Source organism: Cherax quadricarinatus, chromosome 61, assembly GCF_038502225.1.
Source record: "Cherax quadricarinatus isolate ZL_2023a chromosome 61, ASM3850222v1, whole genome shotgun sequence".
In the NCBI taxonomy this organism is placed as follows: Eukaryota; Metazoa; Arthropoda; class Malacostraca; order Decapoda; family Parastacidae; genus Cherax; species Cherax quadricarinatus.
Genome location: NC_091352.1, coordinates 4632152 through 4648466, shown reverse-complemented (window position 1 = coordinate 4648466; position 16315 = coordinate 4632152). Strand labels below are relative to the sequence as shown.

General features: G+C 43.0%; 1 protein-coding gene across 1 annotated transcript in view; it reads right to left on the bottom strand.

The window, feature by feature from the left end:
- The window catches only part of LOC128699286 (uncharacterized), a 221848-nt gene extending 206941 nt beyond the window's left edge, over positions 1 to 14907 (bottom strand). Inside the window, exons 1-3 of the mRNA XM_070098175.1 lie at positions 14775 to 14907; positions 8976 to 9102; positions 5386 to 5462 (exon numbers count right to left, since the gene is read on the bottom strand). Of these exons, the coding sequence (XP_069954276.1) occupies positions 5386 to 5462; positions 8976 to 9079 (181 nt within the window). The 5' untranslated portion in view covers positions 9080 to 9102; positions 14775 to 14907. The remainder of the gene's footprint in view (positions 1 to 5385; positions 5463 to 8975; positions 9103 to 14774) is intronic.
- Positions 14908 to 16315: the final 1408 nt, after the last annotated feature.

Here is a 16315-nt window from a genome sequence, read left to right as displayed (position 1 = left end):
GAGTCGTCCTGGCAGTGACGGAGTCGTCCTGGCAGTGACGGAGTCATCCTGGCAGTGACGGAGTCGTCCTGGCAGTGACGGAGTCATCCTGGTAGTGACGGAGTCGTCCTGGCAGTGACGGAGTCGTCCTGGCAGTGACGGAGTCGTCCTGGCAGTGACGGAGTCGTCCTGACAGTGACGGAGTCGTCCTGGCAGTGACGGAGTCGTCCTGGCAGTGAAGTAGTAGTCCTGGCAGTGACGGAGTCGTCCTGGCAGTGAAGGAGTCGTCCTGGCAGTGAAGGAATCATCCTGGCAGTGAAGGAGTAGTCCTGGCAGTGACGGAGTCGTTCTGGCAGTGAAGGAGTCATCCTGGCAGTGAAGGAGTCATCCTGGCAGTGAAGGAGTCATCCATGGTGATAAAACTGCTTCCTGATTGGCTGCCTCCATGCTATTACGCTGAACTCGCCATCTCATTGGCTAATGGGCTGACGTGAAATGTCAGGCTTGTAGTATGATTGGTTGGCTGGCTGATGTGATGAACTGGGCTTGTAATCTTATTGGCTGGCTGATTAAGTGATGAACCGGTGGTGCTGATCCGCTAGTTATTGATTGGTCAAAATGCCGAGGATGACATGTGACTAGCTGGCAGCTGCCTAGATAATGAGACAAGGGTTGTGATTGGCTGGCAGCTGCCTAGATAATGAGACAAGGGTTGTGATTGGCTGGCAGCTGCCTAGATAATGAGACAAGGGTTGTGATTGGCTGGAAGCTGCCTAGATAATGAGACAAGGGTTGTGATTGGCTGGAAGCTGCCTAGATAATGAGACAAGGGTTGTGATTGGCTGGCAGCTGCCTAGATGATGAGACAAGGGTTGTGATTGGCTGGAAGCTGCCTAGATAATGAGACAAGGGTTGTGATTGGCTGGAAGCTGCCTAGATAATGAGACAAGGGTTGTGATTGGCTGGCAACTGCCTAGATAATGAGACAAGGGTTGTGATTGGCTGGCAACTGCCTAGATAATGAGACAAGGGTTGTGATTGGCTGGAAGCTGCCTAGATAATGAGACAAGGGTTGTGATTGGCTGGCAACTGCCTAGATAATGAGACAAGGGTTGTGATTGGCTGGCAACTGCCTAGATAATGAGACAAGGGTTGTGATTGGCTGGAAGCTGCCTAGATAATGAGACAAGGGTTGTGATTGGCTGGCAACTGCCTAGATAATGAGACAAGGGTTGTGATTGGCTGGCAACTGCCTAGATAATGAGACAAGGGTTGTGATTGGCTGGAAGCTGCCTAGATAATGAGACAAGGGTTGTGATTGGCTGGCAACTGCCTAGATAATGAGACAAGGGTTGTGATTGGCTGGCAGCTGCCTAGATAATGAGACAAGGGTTGTGATTGGCTGGAAGCTGCCTAGATAATGAGACAAGGGTTGTGATTGGCTGGAAGCTGCCTAGATAATGAGACAAGGGTTGTGATTGGCTGGCAGCTGCCTAGATGATGAGACAAGGGTTGTGATTGGCTGGAAGCTGCCTAGATAATGAGACAAGGGTTGTGATTGGCTGGAGCTGCCTAGATAATGAGACAAGGGTTGTGATTGGCTGGAAGCTGCCTAGATAATGAGACAAGGGTTGTGATTGGCTGGAAGCTGCCTAGATAATGAGACAAGGGTTGTGATTGGCTGGCAACTGCCTAGATAATGAGACAAGGGTTGTGATTGGCTGGCAACTGCCTAGATAATGAGACAAGGGTTGTGATTGGCTGGAAGCTGCCTAGATAATGAGACAAGGGTTGTGATTGGCTGGCAACTGCCTAGATAATGAGACAAGGGTTGTGATTGGCTGGCAACTGCCTAGATAATGAGACAAGGGTTGTGATTGGCTGGCAAGCTGCCTAGATAATGAGACAAGGGCTGTGATTGGCTGGCAACTGCCTAGACAACAAAACAAGGGCTGTGATTGGCTGGCAACTGCCTAGATAATGAGACAAGGGTTGTGATTGGCTGGGATCTGCCTTGATAATGAGACAAGGGTTGTGATTGGCTGGCAGCTGCCTAGATAATGAGAGAAGGGTTGTGATTGGCTGGAAGCTGCCTAGATAATGAGACAAGGGTTGTGATTGGCTGGAAGCTGCCTAGATGATGAGACAAGGGTTGTGATTGGCTGGCAGCTGCCTAGACAGCAAAGCAATGGCTGTGATTGGCTGGCAACTGCCTAGACAACAAAACAAGGGCTGTGATTGGCTGGCAACTGCCTAGACAACAAAACAAGGGCTGTGATTGGCTGGCAACTGCCTAGACAACAAAACAAGGGCTGTGATTGGCTGGCAACTGCCTAGACAACAAAACAAGGGCTGTGATTGGCTGGCAACTGCCTAGACAACAAAACAAGGGCTGTGATTGGCTGGCAACTGCCTAGACAACAAAACAAGGGCTGTGATTGGCTGGCAACTGCCTAGACAACAAAACAAGGGCTGTGATTGGCTGGCAACTGCCTAGACAACAAAACAAGGGCTGTGATTGGCTGGCAACTGCCTAGACAACAAAACAAGGGCTGTGATTGGCTGGCAACTGCATAATCATAGACAAGATTGTCAGAGGTCGCGTGCTTAATTACAGTTTTATTTGTAATTGAAGTTCTCTCGTGTGGTCACAGTGGAGGTCACAGTAGTGGTCACAGTGGTAGTCACAGTGGAGGTCACAGTAGTGGTCACAGTGGTAGTCACAGTGGAGGCCACAGTAGTGGTCACAGTGGTAGTCACAGTGGAGGTCACAGTAGTGGTCACAGTGGTAGTCACAGTGGAGGTCACAGTAGTGGTCACAGTGGTAGTCACAGTGGAGGTCACAGTAGTGGTCACAGTGGTAGTCACAGTGGAGGCCACAGTAGTGGTCACAGTAGTGGTCACAGTGGAGGTCACAGTAGTGGTCACAGTGGTAGTCACAGTGGAGGTCACAGTAGTGGTCACAGTGGTAGTCACAGTGGAGGCCACAGTAGTGGTCACAGTGGTAGTCACAGTGGAGGTCACAGTAGTGGTCACAGTGGAGGCCACAGTAGTGGTCACAGTGGTAGTCACAGTGGAGGTCACAGTAGTGGTCACAGTGGTAGTCACAGTGGAGGCCACAGTAGTGGTCACAGTGGTAGTCACAGTGGAGGTCACAGTAGTGGTCACAGTGGTAGTCACAGTGGAGGTCACAGTAGTAGTCACAGTGGAGGTCACAGTAGTGGTCACAGTGGTAGTCACAGTGGAGGTCACAGTAGTAGTGGTCACAGTGCCACAGTGGTCACAGTGGTAGTCACAGTGGTCACAGTAGTGGTCACAGTGGTAGTCACAGTGGAGGTCACAGTAGTGGTCACAGTGGTAGTCACAGTGGAGGTCACAGTAGTGGTCACAGTGGTAGTCACAGTGGAGGTCACAGTAGTGGTCACAGTGGTAGTCACAGTGGAGGCCACAGTAGTGGTCACAGTGGTAGTCACAGTGTCACAGTAGTCACAGTGTCACAGTAGTCACAGTGTCACAGTAGTCACAGTGTCACAGTAGTCACAGTGTCACAGTAGTCACAGTAGTGGTAGTCACAGTGGAGGTCACAGTAGTGGTCACAGTGGTAGTCACAGTGGAGGTCACAGTAGTGGTCACAGTGGTAGTCACAGTGGAGGTCACAGTAGTGGTCACAGTGGTAGTCACAGTGGAGGTCACAGTAGTGGTCACAGTGGTAGTCACAGTGGAGGTCACAGTAGTGGTCACAGTGGTAGTCACAGTGGTCACAGTGGTCACAGTGGTAGTCACAGTGGAGGTCACAGTAGTGGTCACAGTGGTAGTCACAGTGGAGGCCACAGTAGTGGTCACAGTGGTAGTCACAGTGGAGGTCACAGTAGTGGTCACAGTGGTAGTCACAGTGTAGGTCACAGTAGTGGTCACAGTGGTAGTCACAGTGTAGGTCACAGTAGTGGTCACAGTGGTAGTCACAGTGGAGGTCACAGTAGTGGTCACAGTGGTAGTCACAGTGGAGGTCACAGTAGTGGTCACAGTGGTAGTCACAGTGGAGGTCACAGTGACCAGTTCTTGGAATGTTCTGGGAGGTTGGAAGTGGAGGAGGGAGGGAGGGAGAGGGGGTCCTGGTGGGGCCCACTCCCCCCTCCCTCCAGTGTTCACTGGAACAAAGTTCAGTAACTTCCTCTGTCTACATTACTGTCCATCTTTTACATTCCTGTTCATCACCTTGTCTTGGAATCTCCAATTCCAAGATTCCTTTCACTAAGTAAATTTTGATACCAAGATTCAGTTTGATTCGTAAAACAGCTATTTTAGATTCTTTTTTTTTTTGAGGGAATGTTTTTAATATATCTATTTATTCCTAATTTCTTCTTCTGCCATTAATATTTGGATTCCATTCTGATTTTTTGGCAGCTTAAAAAAATTGATTTCTTGGAAATACGTTTTTGCGTATATGAAAATACTCACACACACACACACACACACACACACACACACACACACACACGCGCGCGCGCGCGCGATTCAGGGAGGTATGAGAGTGGGGACGGAGAGGCTTCCAGGAAACCAAGGTGGTAGGGTGCACCAGCAAGTGCTGGACACACTGCACACAACCGAGAAGGAGCTGAAGAAACTGCTAGGTGAACTAGATACCTCGAAGGTGGTAGGCCCAGATAATGTCTCTCCTTGGGTCCTGAGGGAGCAGGAGGAATAGAAGGGACATGATGACGACGTATAAATACTGAGAGAAATTGACAAGGTGGATAGAGACAGAATGTTTCAGAGATGTGACAGCAACAAGGAGTCACAGCTGGAAGTTGAAAACTCAAATGAGTCACAGGGATGTTAGGAAGTTGGTTTAGAAAGACACGTAAGCAAACACTATAACATATTTATTAGAAAACGTTTCGGTCCTGGGACCTTGATCAAGGTCCCAGGACCGAAACGTTTTCTAATAAATATGTTATAGTGTTTGCTTACGTGTCTTTCTAAACCAACTTGTCGGTATTTATTACCAAGGTTTATACCATGTTAGGAAGTATTTCTTCAGTCATAGAGTTGTCAGGAAGTGGAACAATCTGGAGAGTGATGTAGTGGAGGCAGGATCCATACATATCTTTAAGAAGAGGTATGATAAAGCTCATGGAGCAGGGAGAGAGTGGACCTAGTAGCGACCAGAGAAGAGGTGGGGCCAGAAGCTATGAACCGACCCTTCCAACAACAAATAGGTAAATACACACACACACACATACACAGGAGCTGTGAATCGACCCCTGCAACCCACAGATAGGTGAGTACACAGGGTAGGGTAGCTCCCACGAGTGTGTAAATCTGGCCAAGGGAGGGCAAGTTGAGAGGCGGGGTCCAGGAGCTAAGACTTTACCCGTGTAACAATAAACAGGTGAGTACACTAACCATGGTGAGGCTCCTGGAAGATGCTGCCAGTAGCAATTCCCTCACGGAGCGACACTGGAGCTCTCTCCCCTCCAAACCTGCCGGAAGTAGCATCAAGCAACACTAAGTAACACTAGCATCAAGTAACACAAGTCAGCACAAAGTAACACTCAATAATGATAATCGCACCAGGTAGCTATAATTAACACTGAGTAGCATTACGGAGCACCAAGTAACGCAGTAGCATTACGGAGCACCAAGTAACGCAGTAGCATTACGGAGCACCAAGTAACGCAGTAGCATTACGGAGCACCAAGTAACGCAGTAGCATTACGGAGCACCAAGTAACGCAGTAGCATTACGGAGCACCAAGTAGTATTACGGAGCACCAAGTAACGCAGTAGCATTACGGAGCACCAAGTAACGCAGTAGCATTACGGAGCACCAAGTAACGCAGTAGCATTACGGAGCACCAAGTAACACTGTAGTATTACGGAGCACCAAGTAACGCAGTAGCATTACGGAGCACCAAGTAACGCAGTAGCATTACGGAGCACCAAGTAACGCAGTAGCATTACGGAGCACCAAGTAACGCAGTAGCATTACGGAGCACCAAGTAACGCATTACGGAGCACCAAGTAACGCAGTAGCATTACGGAGCACCAAGTAACGCAGTAGCATTACGGAGCACCAAGTAACGCAGTAGCATTACGGAGCATTACGGAACATCACGGAGCACCAAGTATTACGGAGCACCAGTAGCATTACGGAGCAAGTAGCATTACGGAGCACCAAGTAACGCAGTAGCATTACGGAGCACCAAGTATTACGGAGCACCAAGTAACGCAGTAGCATTACGGAGCATCAAGTAACGCAGTAGCATTACGGAGCACCAAGTAACGCAGTAGCATTACGGAGCACCAAGTAACGCAGTAGCATTACGGAGCACCAAGTAACGCAGTAGCATTACGGAGCACCAAGTAACGCAGTAGCAGTAGCATTACGGAGCACCAAGTAACGCAGTAGCATTACGGAGCACCAAGTAACGCAAGTAACATTAACGCAGTAGCATTACGGAGCACCAAGTAACACTGTAGTATTACGGACAAGCATTACGGAGCACAAGAGTAGCATTACGGAGCACCAAGTAACACATTACGGAGCACCAAGTAACGCAGTATCATTACCGATCACCAAGTAACGCAGTAGCATTACGGAGCACCAAGTAACGCAGTAGCATTACGGAGCATCAAGTAACGCAGTAACATTACGGAGCACCAAGTAACGCAGTAGCATTACGGAGCACCAAGTAACGCAGTAGCATTACGGAGCACCAAGTAACGCAGTAGTAGCATTATTACGGAGCACCAAGCATTACGGAGCACCAAGTAACGCAGTAGCATTACGGAGCACCAAGTAACGCAGTAGCATTACGGAGCACCAAGTAACGCAGTAGCATTACGGAGCACCAAGTAACGCAGTAGCATTACGGAGCACCAAGTAACGCAGTAGCATTACGGAGCACCAAGTAACGCAGTAGCACATGTGGCCCTCTACACTCAACATTCCTAAGGTGATGAGACACGTGACAGACACATACTTATGTTTCACTTTATGATACTTAATGAAGGGTTGGTAGTGGGTGTCCAGGCGGCCAGGAAGGTTGTGTTGCTGCAGTGTCCGGACACTGAAGGAGCAGTCATGATGAAGGTAGTGTTGCTGCAGTGTCCGGACACTGAAGGAGCAGTCATGATGAAGGTTGTGTTGCTGCAGTGTCCGGACACTGAAGGAGCAGTCATGATGAAGGTTGTGTTGCTGCAGTGTCCGGACACTGAAGGAGCAGTCATGATGAAGGTTGTGTTGCTGCAGTGTCCGGACACTGAAGGAGCAGTCATGATGAAGGTAGTGTTGCTGCAGTGTCCGGACACTGAAGGAGCAGTCATGATGAAGGTAGTGTTGCTGCAGTGTCCGGACACTGAAGGAGCAGTCATGATGAAGGTAGTGTTGCTGCAGTGTCCGGACACTGAAGGAGCAGTCATGATGAAGGTTGTGTTGCTGCAGTGTCCGGACACTGAAGGAGCAGTCATGATGAAGGTTGTGTTGCTGCAGTGTCCGGACACTGAAGGAGCAGTCATGATGAAGGTTGTGTTGCTGCAGTGTCCGGACACTGAAGGAGCAGTCATGATGAAGGTTGTGTTGCTGCAGTGTCCGGACACTGAAGGAGCAGTCATGATGAAGGTTGTGTTGCTGCAGTGTCCGGACACTGAAGGAGCAGTCATGATGAAGGTAGTGTTGCTGCAGTGTCCGGACACTGAAGGAGCAGTCATGATGAAGGTTGTGTTGCTGCAGTGTCCGGACACTGAAGGAGCAGTCATGATGAAGGTTGTGTTGCTGCAGTGTCCGGACACTGAAGGAGCAGTCATGATGAAGGTTGTGTTGCTGCAGTGTCCGGACACTGAAGGAGCAGTCATGATGAAGGAAGGTAGAGTATGTTACTGCAGTGTCCGGACACTGAAGGAGCAGTCATGATGAAGGTTGTGTTGCTGCAGTGTCCTGACACTGAAGGAGCAGTCATGATGAAGGTTGTGTTGCTGCAGTGTCCGGACACTGAAGGAGCAGTCATGATGAAGGTTGTGTTGCTGCAGTGTCCGGACACTGAAGGAGCAGTCATGATGAAGGTAGTGTTGCTGCAGTGTCCGGACACTGAAGGAGCAGTCATGATGAAGGTTGTGTTGCTGCAGTGTCCGGACACTGAAGGAGCAGTCATGATGAAGGTAGTGTTGCTGCAGTGTCCGGACACTGAAGGAGCAGTCATGATGAAGGTTGTGTTGCTGCAGTGTCCGGACACTGAAGGAGCAGTCATGATGAAGGTTGTGTTGCTGCAGTGTCCGGACACTGAAGGAGCAGTCATGATGAAGGTTGTGTTGCTGCAGTGTCCGGACACTGAAGGAGCAGTCATGATGAAGGTAGAGTGTGTTACTGCAGTGTCCGGACGGTGAAGGAGCAGTCATGATGAAGGTAGAGTGTGTTACTGCAGTGTCCGGACACTGAAGGAGCAGTCATGATGAAGGTAGAGTGTGTTACTGCAGTGTCCGGACACTGAAGGAGCCATCACCTGATAAAGCCTAGTGAACACAGCACTGATTCCTGACTAATGACCCACCAACACAGACTGCTACACCAACATTCTACACACTGTAACTCGCGATCTTTCTGAGTTCTGGTCTCACTGTCCTCGAGACAAATACCACACACGTCACAGATTCTACCGTAAGCAAAACATTGCTTACGATAGAATGTTTTGCTGAAGATGAATATTACAAAACCTGTTTTTAAATTATTATTTACAGCAGAGGCTGTTTCGTGTGTTATGTTGATAGGTGAGGTTAGGTAAGGTTCGTCAGGAAACAGGACAAGTGTTTCCTGATGTGGGTCTTAGTCATATAATGACCTACAGTTGCAGGTTTTGGTCTTCTGACGGAGGCCTTCCACTACCTTGCCCCTTTACAGATTATGGTTAAATTGTTGTTAGTTATATGGTAGTATAATTTATACTATCAATTATACAACGCCACGACCACCTTTGAGTGTAGTAGTTGTGGTGGTCGTACCTGTATTGGTCTTGCAGTGTTGGATGGTGTGGCCAGGAGTCCGGAACGTCCTCTGGGTATGGACTTGGTTCTTCAGGATACCGTCCCTCCGTCGGGTAGTACATGTCTCACTGCTGACTTCAAGGGACTGTAAAGGGGAAACCAAAGAAATTATCTTTTATATATAACATGGAGTGAGTGCAAATTAAAGATAAATGGACGTGGTAATTTTGTAGGCATTTGTGTGAAGTTAATAAACACAGGTGCAGAGGAACAAAGTAACGTGATTGTAGTTTGCTTTCTGTGTGGACAATCATTCGTAGATTTCTAGTTATGACACTTGTATATTCGCTTTGGGACGAATGGCAATACAAATAAGGCAAAAAATTTTATGTATATAGTTTGTTTAATGAGGGTTAAATCCGATCGACTACACACTACCTCGTCTAACTCAAAAATACTTTAAATCGCTAAAATACGGATTAATGTGGACTCACCACCTGTACACATCACGGTGTATATACATCCTTAATATGTAAAGAGCATCGTACTTGCTGCAAACAATTTTTTAGACGTAAACAGACGTTGATTTTGTGTAAACAAGAGGAATACTTGTTTGGAAAAAATCACTATATTGTTTAAGTAGCAGTTAATTGCTTTATAAGTTTGTGTAAGAAACGTAAACAGTGTGTAAACAGATCTACAGCAAATACTGAGTGTAAACAACTAATTTCATTACTGTTATCAGCCAGTCAGCTTATTATTAATTAATAATTTATATCTGTCGTATATACACAGCTGATATTAACAATTATGGTATTATCTTCTTTTATTCTTCTTCTTATTTATTGTTATTTTATTAGTTTATTATTGTTTTTATTATCATTATTATTATTATTGTTGTTGTCTTATAATTAAATTATCAAGATAATCGTTGTTGTTATTACCTCTGCTTCAGCTTTCACTAATTACTGTTGTTGTTGTTGGTGTGTCAGTACGCAGCTCTACCTTCTACTGTTTATTAGTAAGATAAAAGGAGAGCAATTAGAGAGTGGTCAGAGGGAGAGCAATTAGAGAGTGGTCAGAGGGAGACAATCAGAGAGTGGTCAGAGGGAGACAATCAGAGAGTGGTCAGAGGGAGACAATCAGAGAGTGGTCAGAGGGAGACAACTAGAGAGTGGTCAGAGGGAGAGCAATTAGAGAGTGGTCAGAGGGAGACAATCAGAGAGTGGTCAGAGGGAGACAATCAGAGAGTGGTCAGAGGGAGACAATCAGAGAGTGGTCAGAGGGAGACAACTAGAGAGTGGTCAGAGGGAGACAACTAGAGAGTGGTCAGAGGGAGACAACTAGAGAGTGGTCAGAGGGAGACAACTAGAGAGTGGTCAGAGGGAGACAATCAGAGAGTGGTCAGAGGGAGACAATCAGAGAGTGGTCAGAGGGAGACAATCAGACAGTGGTCAGAGGGAGACAATCAGACAGTGGTCAGAGGGAGACAATCAGAGAGTGGTCAGAGGGAGACAACTAGAGAGTGGTCAGAGGGAGACAATCAGAGAGTGGTCAGAGGGAGACAATCAGAGAGTGGTCAGAGGGAGACAATCAGAGAGTGGTCAGAGGGAGACAATCAGAGAGTGGTCAGAGGGAGACAATCAGACAGTGGTCAGAGGGAGACAATCAGACAGTGGTCAGAGGGAGACAATCAGCCAGCTGGGTCCTACTTCCTCACTGATTTATTCTTAATGCTTTCAAATGGCTTCTTAATTACTTAAAGTGAGCAGTAACTTATATGTTTTGAAATTACTCGTGAGTTGTTAGTATGACATGCTCTCTCTCTCTCTCTCTCTCTCTCTCTCTCTCTCTCTCTCTCTCTCTCTCTCTCTCTCTCTCTCTCTCTCTCTCTCTCTCTCTCTCTCTCTCTAATTATTGTCTTAACCAGGGTTTGTTATAATCTTGAATCATACAGTATACAGTGTATAAAACAACGCTACTTTCATCAAAGGAAGCGCTAAACTCGCAGGAGTCATGTGGCATCTGGTCAATGCGAGGGAATCGGGTTTGATTCAAGGAAGGTGATCAGTATAGTTCCTTGGATCAAGAGCAGATCACCGGCATGAAGGTACTTATTGTGTTTGTTACTGTTAGTTGTTGTTTGTTACTGTTAGTTGTGTTTGTTACTGTTAGTTGTTGTGTTTGTTACTGTTAGTTGTGTTTGTTACTGTTAGTTGTTGTTTGTTACTGTTAGTTGTTGTTTGTTACTGTTAGTTGTGTTTGTTACTGTTAGTTGTTGTGTTTGTTACTGTTAGTTGTGTTTGTTACTGTTAGTTGTTGTTTGTTACTGTTAGTTGTTTGTTACTGTTAGTTGTGTTTGTTACTGTTAGTTGTTGTGTTTGTTACTGTTAGTTGTGTTTGTTACTGTTAGTTGTTGTTTGTTACTGTTAGTTGTTGTTTGTTACTGTTAGTTGTTGTTTGTTACTGTTAGTTGTGTTTGTTACTGTTAGTTGTTGTTTGTTACTGTTAGTTGTGTTTGTTACTGTTAGTTGTTGTGTTTGTTACTGTTAGTTGTGTTTGTTACTGTTAGTTGTTGTTTGTTACTGTTAGTTGTTGTTTGTTACTGTTAGTTGTGTTTGTTACTGTTAGTTGTTGTTTGTTACTGTTAGTTGTGTTTGTTACTGTTAGTTGTTGTTTGTTACTGTTAGTTGTGTTTGTTACTGTTAGTTGTTGTTTGTTACTGTTAGTTGTGTTTGTTACTGTTAGTTGTTGTTTGTTACTGTTAGTTGTTGTTTGTTACTGTTAGTTGTTGTTTGTTACTGTTAGTTGTTGTTTGTTACTGTTAGTTGTGTTTGTTACTGTTAGTTGTTGTGTTTGTTACTGTTAGTTGTGTTTGTTACTGTTAGTTGTTGTTTGTTACTGTTAGTTGTTGTTTGTTACTGTTAGTTGTGTTTGTTACTGTTAGTTGTTGTTTGTTACTGTTAGTTGTGTTTGTTACTGTTAGTTGTTGTTTGTTACTGTTAGTTGTGTTTGTTACTGTTAGTTGTTGTTTGTTACTGTTAGTTGTTGTTTGTTACTGTTAGTTGTTGTTTGTTACTGTTAGTTGTTGTTTGTTACTGTTAGTTGTGTTTGTTACTGTTAGTTGTTGTTTGTTACTGTTAGTTGTGTTTGTTACTGTTAGTTGTTGTGTTTGTTACTGTTAGTTGTGTTTGTTACTGTTAGTTGTTGTTTGTTACTGTTAGTTGTTGTGTTTGTTACTGTTAGTTGTTGTGTTTGTTACTGTTAGTTGTGTTTGTTACTGTTAGTTGTTGTGTTTGTTACTGTTAGTTGTTGTGTTTGTTACTGTTAGTTGTTGTGTTTGTTACTGTTAGTTGTTGTGTTTGTTACTGTTAGTTGTGTTTGTTACTGTTAGTTGTTGTGTTTGTTACTGTTAGTTGTGTTTGTTACTGTTAGTTGTTGTGTTTGTTACTGTTAGTTGTTGTGTTTGTTACTGTTAGTTGTGTTTGTTACTGTTAGTTGTTGTGTTTGTTACTGTTAGTTGTTGTTTGTTGCTGTTAGTTGTTGTTGTTTGTTACTGTTAGTTGTGTTTGTTACTGTTAGTTGTTGTGTTTGTTACTGTTAGTTGTGTTTGTTACTGTTAGTTTTGTTTGTAACTGTTAGCTGTTGTGTTTGTTACTGTTAGTTTTTGCATTTGTTACTGTTGTTGTGTTTGTTACTGTTAGTTGTTGTGTTTGTTACTGTTAGTTTTGTTTGTTACTGTTAGTTTTGTTTGTTACTGTTAGTTGTTGTGTTTGTTACTGTTAGTTTTGTTTGTTACTGTTAGTTTTGTTTGTTACTGTTAGTTGTTGTGTTTGTTACTGTTAGTTTTGTTTGTTACTGTTAGTTGTTGTGTTTGTTACTGTTAGTTTTGTTTGTTACTGTTAGTTATGTTTGTTACTGTTAGTTGTTGTGTTACTGTTAGTTTTGTTTGTTGCTGTTAGTTGTGTATTTGTTACTGTTAGCTTTCTTTGTTACTGTTAGTTTTGCGTGTTACTGTTAGTTATTGTGTTTGTTACTGTTAGCTGTTGTGTTTGTTATTGTTAGTTATTGTGCTTATAACTGTTATGTATTTGTTACTGTTAGTTGTTGTTTTGTGATTGTTTTGTTATTGCTAGTTGTTGTGTGTTTGTTATTGTTAGTTGTGTGTTTGTTATTGTTAATTGTTGTGTGTTTGTTATTGTTAGCTGCTGTGTTTGTTATTGCTAGTTGTTGTGTGTTTGTTATTGTTAGTTTTGTGTGTTTGTTATTGTTAGTTGTTGTGTTTGTTATTGTTAGTTGTTGTGTTTGTTATTGTTAATTGTTGTGTTTGTTATTGTTAATTGTTGTGTTTGTTATTGTTAATTGTTGTGTTTGTTATTGTTAATTGTTGTGTTTGTTATTGTTAATTGTTGTGTTTGTTATTGTTAATTGTTGTGTTTGTTATTGTTAATTGTTGTGTTTGTTATTGTTAATTGTTGTGTTTGTTATTGTTAATTGTTGTGTTTGTTATTGTTAGTTGTTGTGTTTGTTATTGTTAATTGTTGTGTTTGTTATTGTTAATTGTTGTGTTTGTTATTGTTAGTTGTTGTGTTTGTTATTGTTAATTGTGTGTGTGTTATTGTTAATTGTTTGTGTTTGTTATTGTTAATTGTGTTTGTTATTGTTAATTGTTGTGTTTGTTATTGTTAATTGTGTGTTTGTTATTGTTAGTTGTTGTGTTTGTTATTGTTAGTTGTTGTGTTTGTTATTGTTAATTGTTGTGTTTGTTATTGTTAATTGTTGTGTTTGTTATTGTTAATTGTTGTGTTTGTTATTGTTAGTTGTTGTGTTTATTATTGTTAATTGTTGTGTTTGTTATTGTTAATTGTTGTGTTTGTTATTGTTAATTGTTGTGTTTGTTATTGTTAATTGTTGTGTTTGTTATTGTTAGTTGTTGTGTTTGTTATTGTTAATTGTGTGTTTGTTATTGTTAATTGTTGTGTTTGTTATTGTTAATTGTGTGTTTGTTATTGTTAATTGTTGTGTTTGTTGTTGTTAATTGTTGTGTTTGTTATTGTTAATTGTTGTGTTTGTTATTGTTAGTTGTTGTGTTTGTTATTGTTAATTGTGTGTTTGTTATTGTTAATTGTTGTGTTTGTTATTGTTAGTTGTTGTGTTTGTTATTGTTAATTGTTGTGTTTGTTATTGTTAGTTGTTGTGTGTTTGTTATTGTTAGTTGTTGTGTGTTTGTTATTGTTAGTTGTGTGTTTGTTATTGTTAGTTTTGTGTGTTTGTTATTGTTAGTTGTATGTTTTTGTTAATTGTGTGTTTGTTATTGTTAATTGTTGTGTTTGTTATTGTTAGTTGTTGTGTTTGTTATTGTTAGTTGTTGTGTTTGTTATTGTTAATTGTTGTGTTTGTTATTGTTAATTGTGTGTTTGTTATTGTTAATTGTGTGTTTGTTATTGTTAATTGTGTGTTTGTTATTGTTAATTGTTGTGTTTGTTATTGTTAGTTTTTGTGTTTGTTATTGTTAGTTGTTGTGTTTGTTATTGTTAATTGTGTGTTTGTTATTGTTAATTGTGTGTTTGTTATTGTTAATTGTTGTGTTTGTTATTGTTAGTTGTTGTGTTTGTTATTGTTAATTGTTGTGTTTGTTATTGTTAATTGTTGTGTTTGTTATTGTTAGTTGTTGTGTTTGTTGTTAGTTGTGTGTTTGTTACTGTTTTTGTTTGTGATCGTTGTTGTGTTGTTGTTAGTTGTTGTTTGTTATAGTTGTTTTTGTTATCCCACTAGTAAAATGACTTCTGCGTGAACAACGAACAAGAGAAGACTTACTGTCTTTGTTGTATTACAAGAACAACTTTCACGTTTGTTGGGCAGCGAGATAGACCCAAAACCCCGTCGCCAGTGATTGTGGTACTGATGCGTGTCAGCGTAGCGCAAGACTGGTGGTGTGTGTGTGTGTGTGTGTGTGTGTGTGTGTGTGTGTGTGTGTGTGTGTGTGTGTGTGTGTGTGTGTGTGTGTGTGTGTGTGTGCTCTTATTAAAGATAAGAATGAGTGGCTCTCTCTCTCTCGCTATCACTAATATCCTCGTCTGAACACTATCTGATTTCCCCCATCTCTCCTGCTGTTTTATCTCTGTCTGTATCTCTCTCTCTCTCTCTCTCTCTCTCTCTCTCATACCGGATCTGAGCGACAAGAAGACAGTGATATCACCCTAGGACAGTGACCACCCTCGACTTCATCGGCAGTGTCGAGAAACAACTCAAATTTTGTCCTCCAGAATACTGCCACTTCGATCCCACACGAACTCTTGATCAAAAATATTAAAATAGGATTACAAGGTAAGGAACACTAAACACAGAGACGATAACAAACACCAGCGCTGATTCATTTACTAAACGACCAGTTAAGATCATCGGTCAATACTGCGACACTAACAAGACGGTTCCAATGGCTGGCAACGATGGTGAATGTATGTAACTACACACACACACACACACACACACACACACACAAGGGGTCATGATTCAGTGGCCAAGGCACTTGGTGAACAACCAAAAAGGTCGCGAGTTCGATTCCTGGATAGGTCTAGACATAACGGAGCACTGAACAAGGTGCCTGAGTGTTATGTGTGGCATCCTAGCTGCCTTGATGATGATGATAGTAATAATAATAATAATAATAATAATGAAAGCAATAAAAGTTAGAGGGAGAGAGTGCAAGCGGAGACGTATACTTGAAGGTCAGTGTTAGCTCCACAGATTACTTCAGAAAATATCAAGGTGGAAAGAAGTAAAATAAGAAATTTGAGTAGATCTTAAAATAGACGTCACCGTAGTATGAGATGCTTCACCGCTCAACACAGTCCTCAACACTGTATTTACAAGGCAGCATGACACACACATTCCTCTAACAGCCTCAAATCGTAAATAATGACCTTGGAATAATCTTAAACAGTGACCTTGTGTATGGTGATCAACATTCATCTACGTACACCAAGCCTAACGTAACGAAATTTTGACCACAGAGCATAAGAAGCAATGCTGAAAGAGGCTAGGTAGAGTGTCAGAGGGTCACGTAGAGTGTCAGAGGGTCAGGTAGAGTGTCAGAGGGTCCGGTAGAGTGTCAGAGGGTCAGGTAGAGTGTCAGAGGGTCAGGTAGAGTGTCAGAGGGTCAGGTAGAGTGTCAGAGGGTCAGGTAGAGTGTCAGAGGGTCAGGTAGAGTGTCAGAGGGTCAGGTAGAGTGTCAGAGGGTCCGGTAGAGTGTCAGAGGGTCAGGTAGAGTGTCAGAGGGTCAGGTAGAGTGTCAGAGGGTCAGGTAGAGTGTCAGAGGGTCAGGTAGAGTGTCAGAGGGTCAGGTAGAGTGTCAGAGG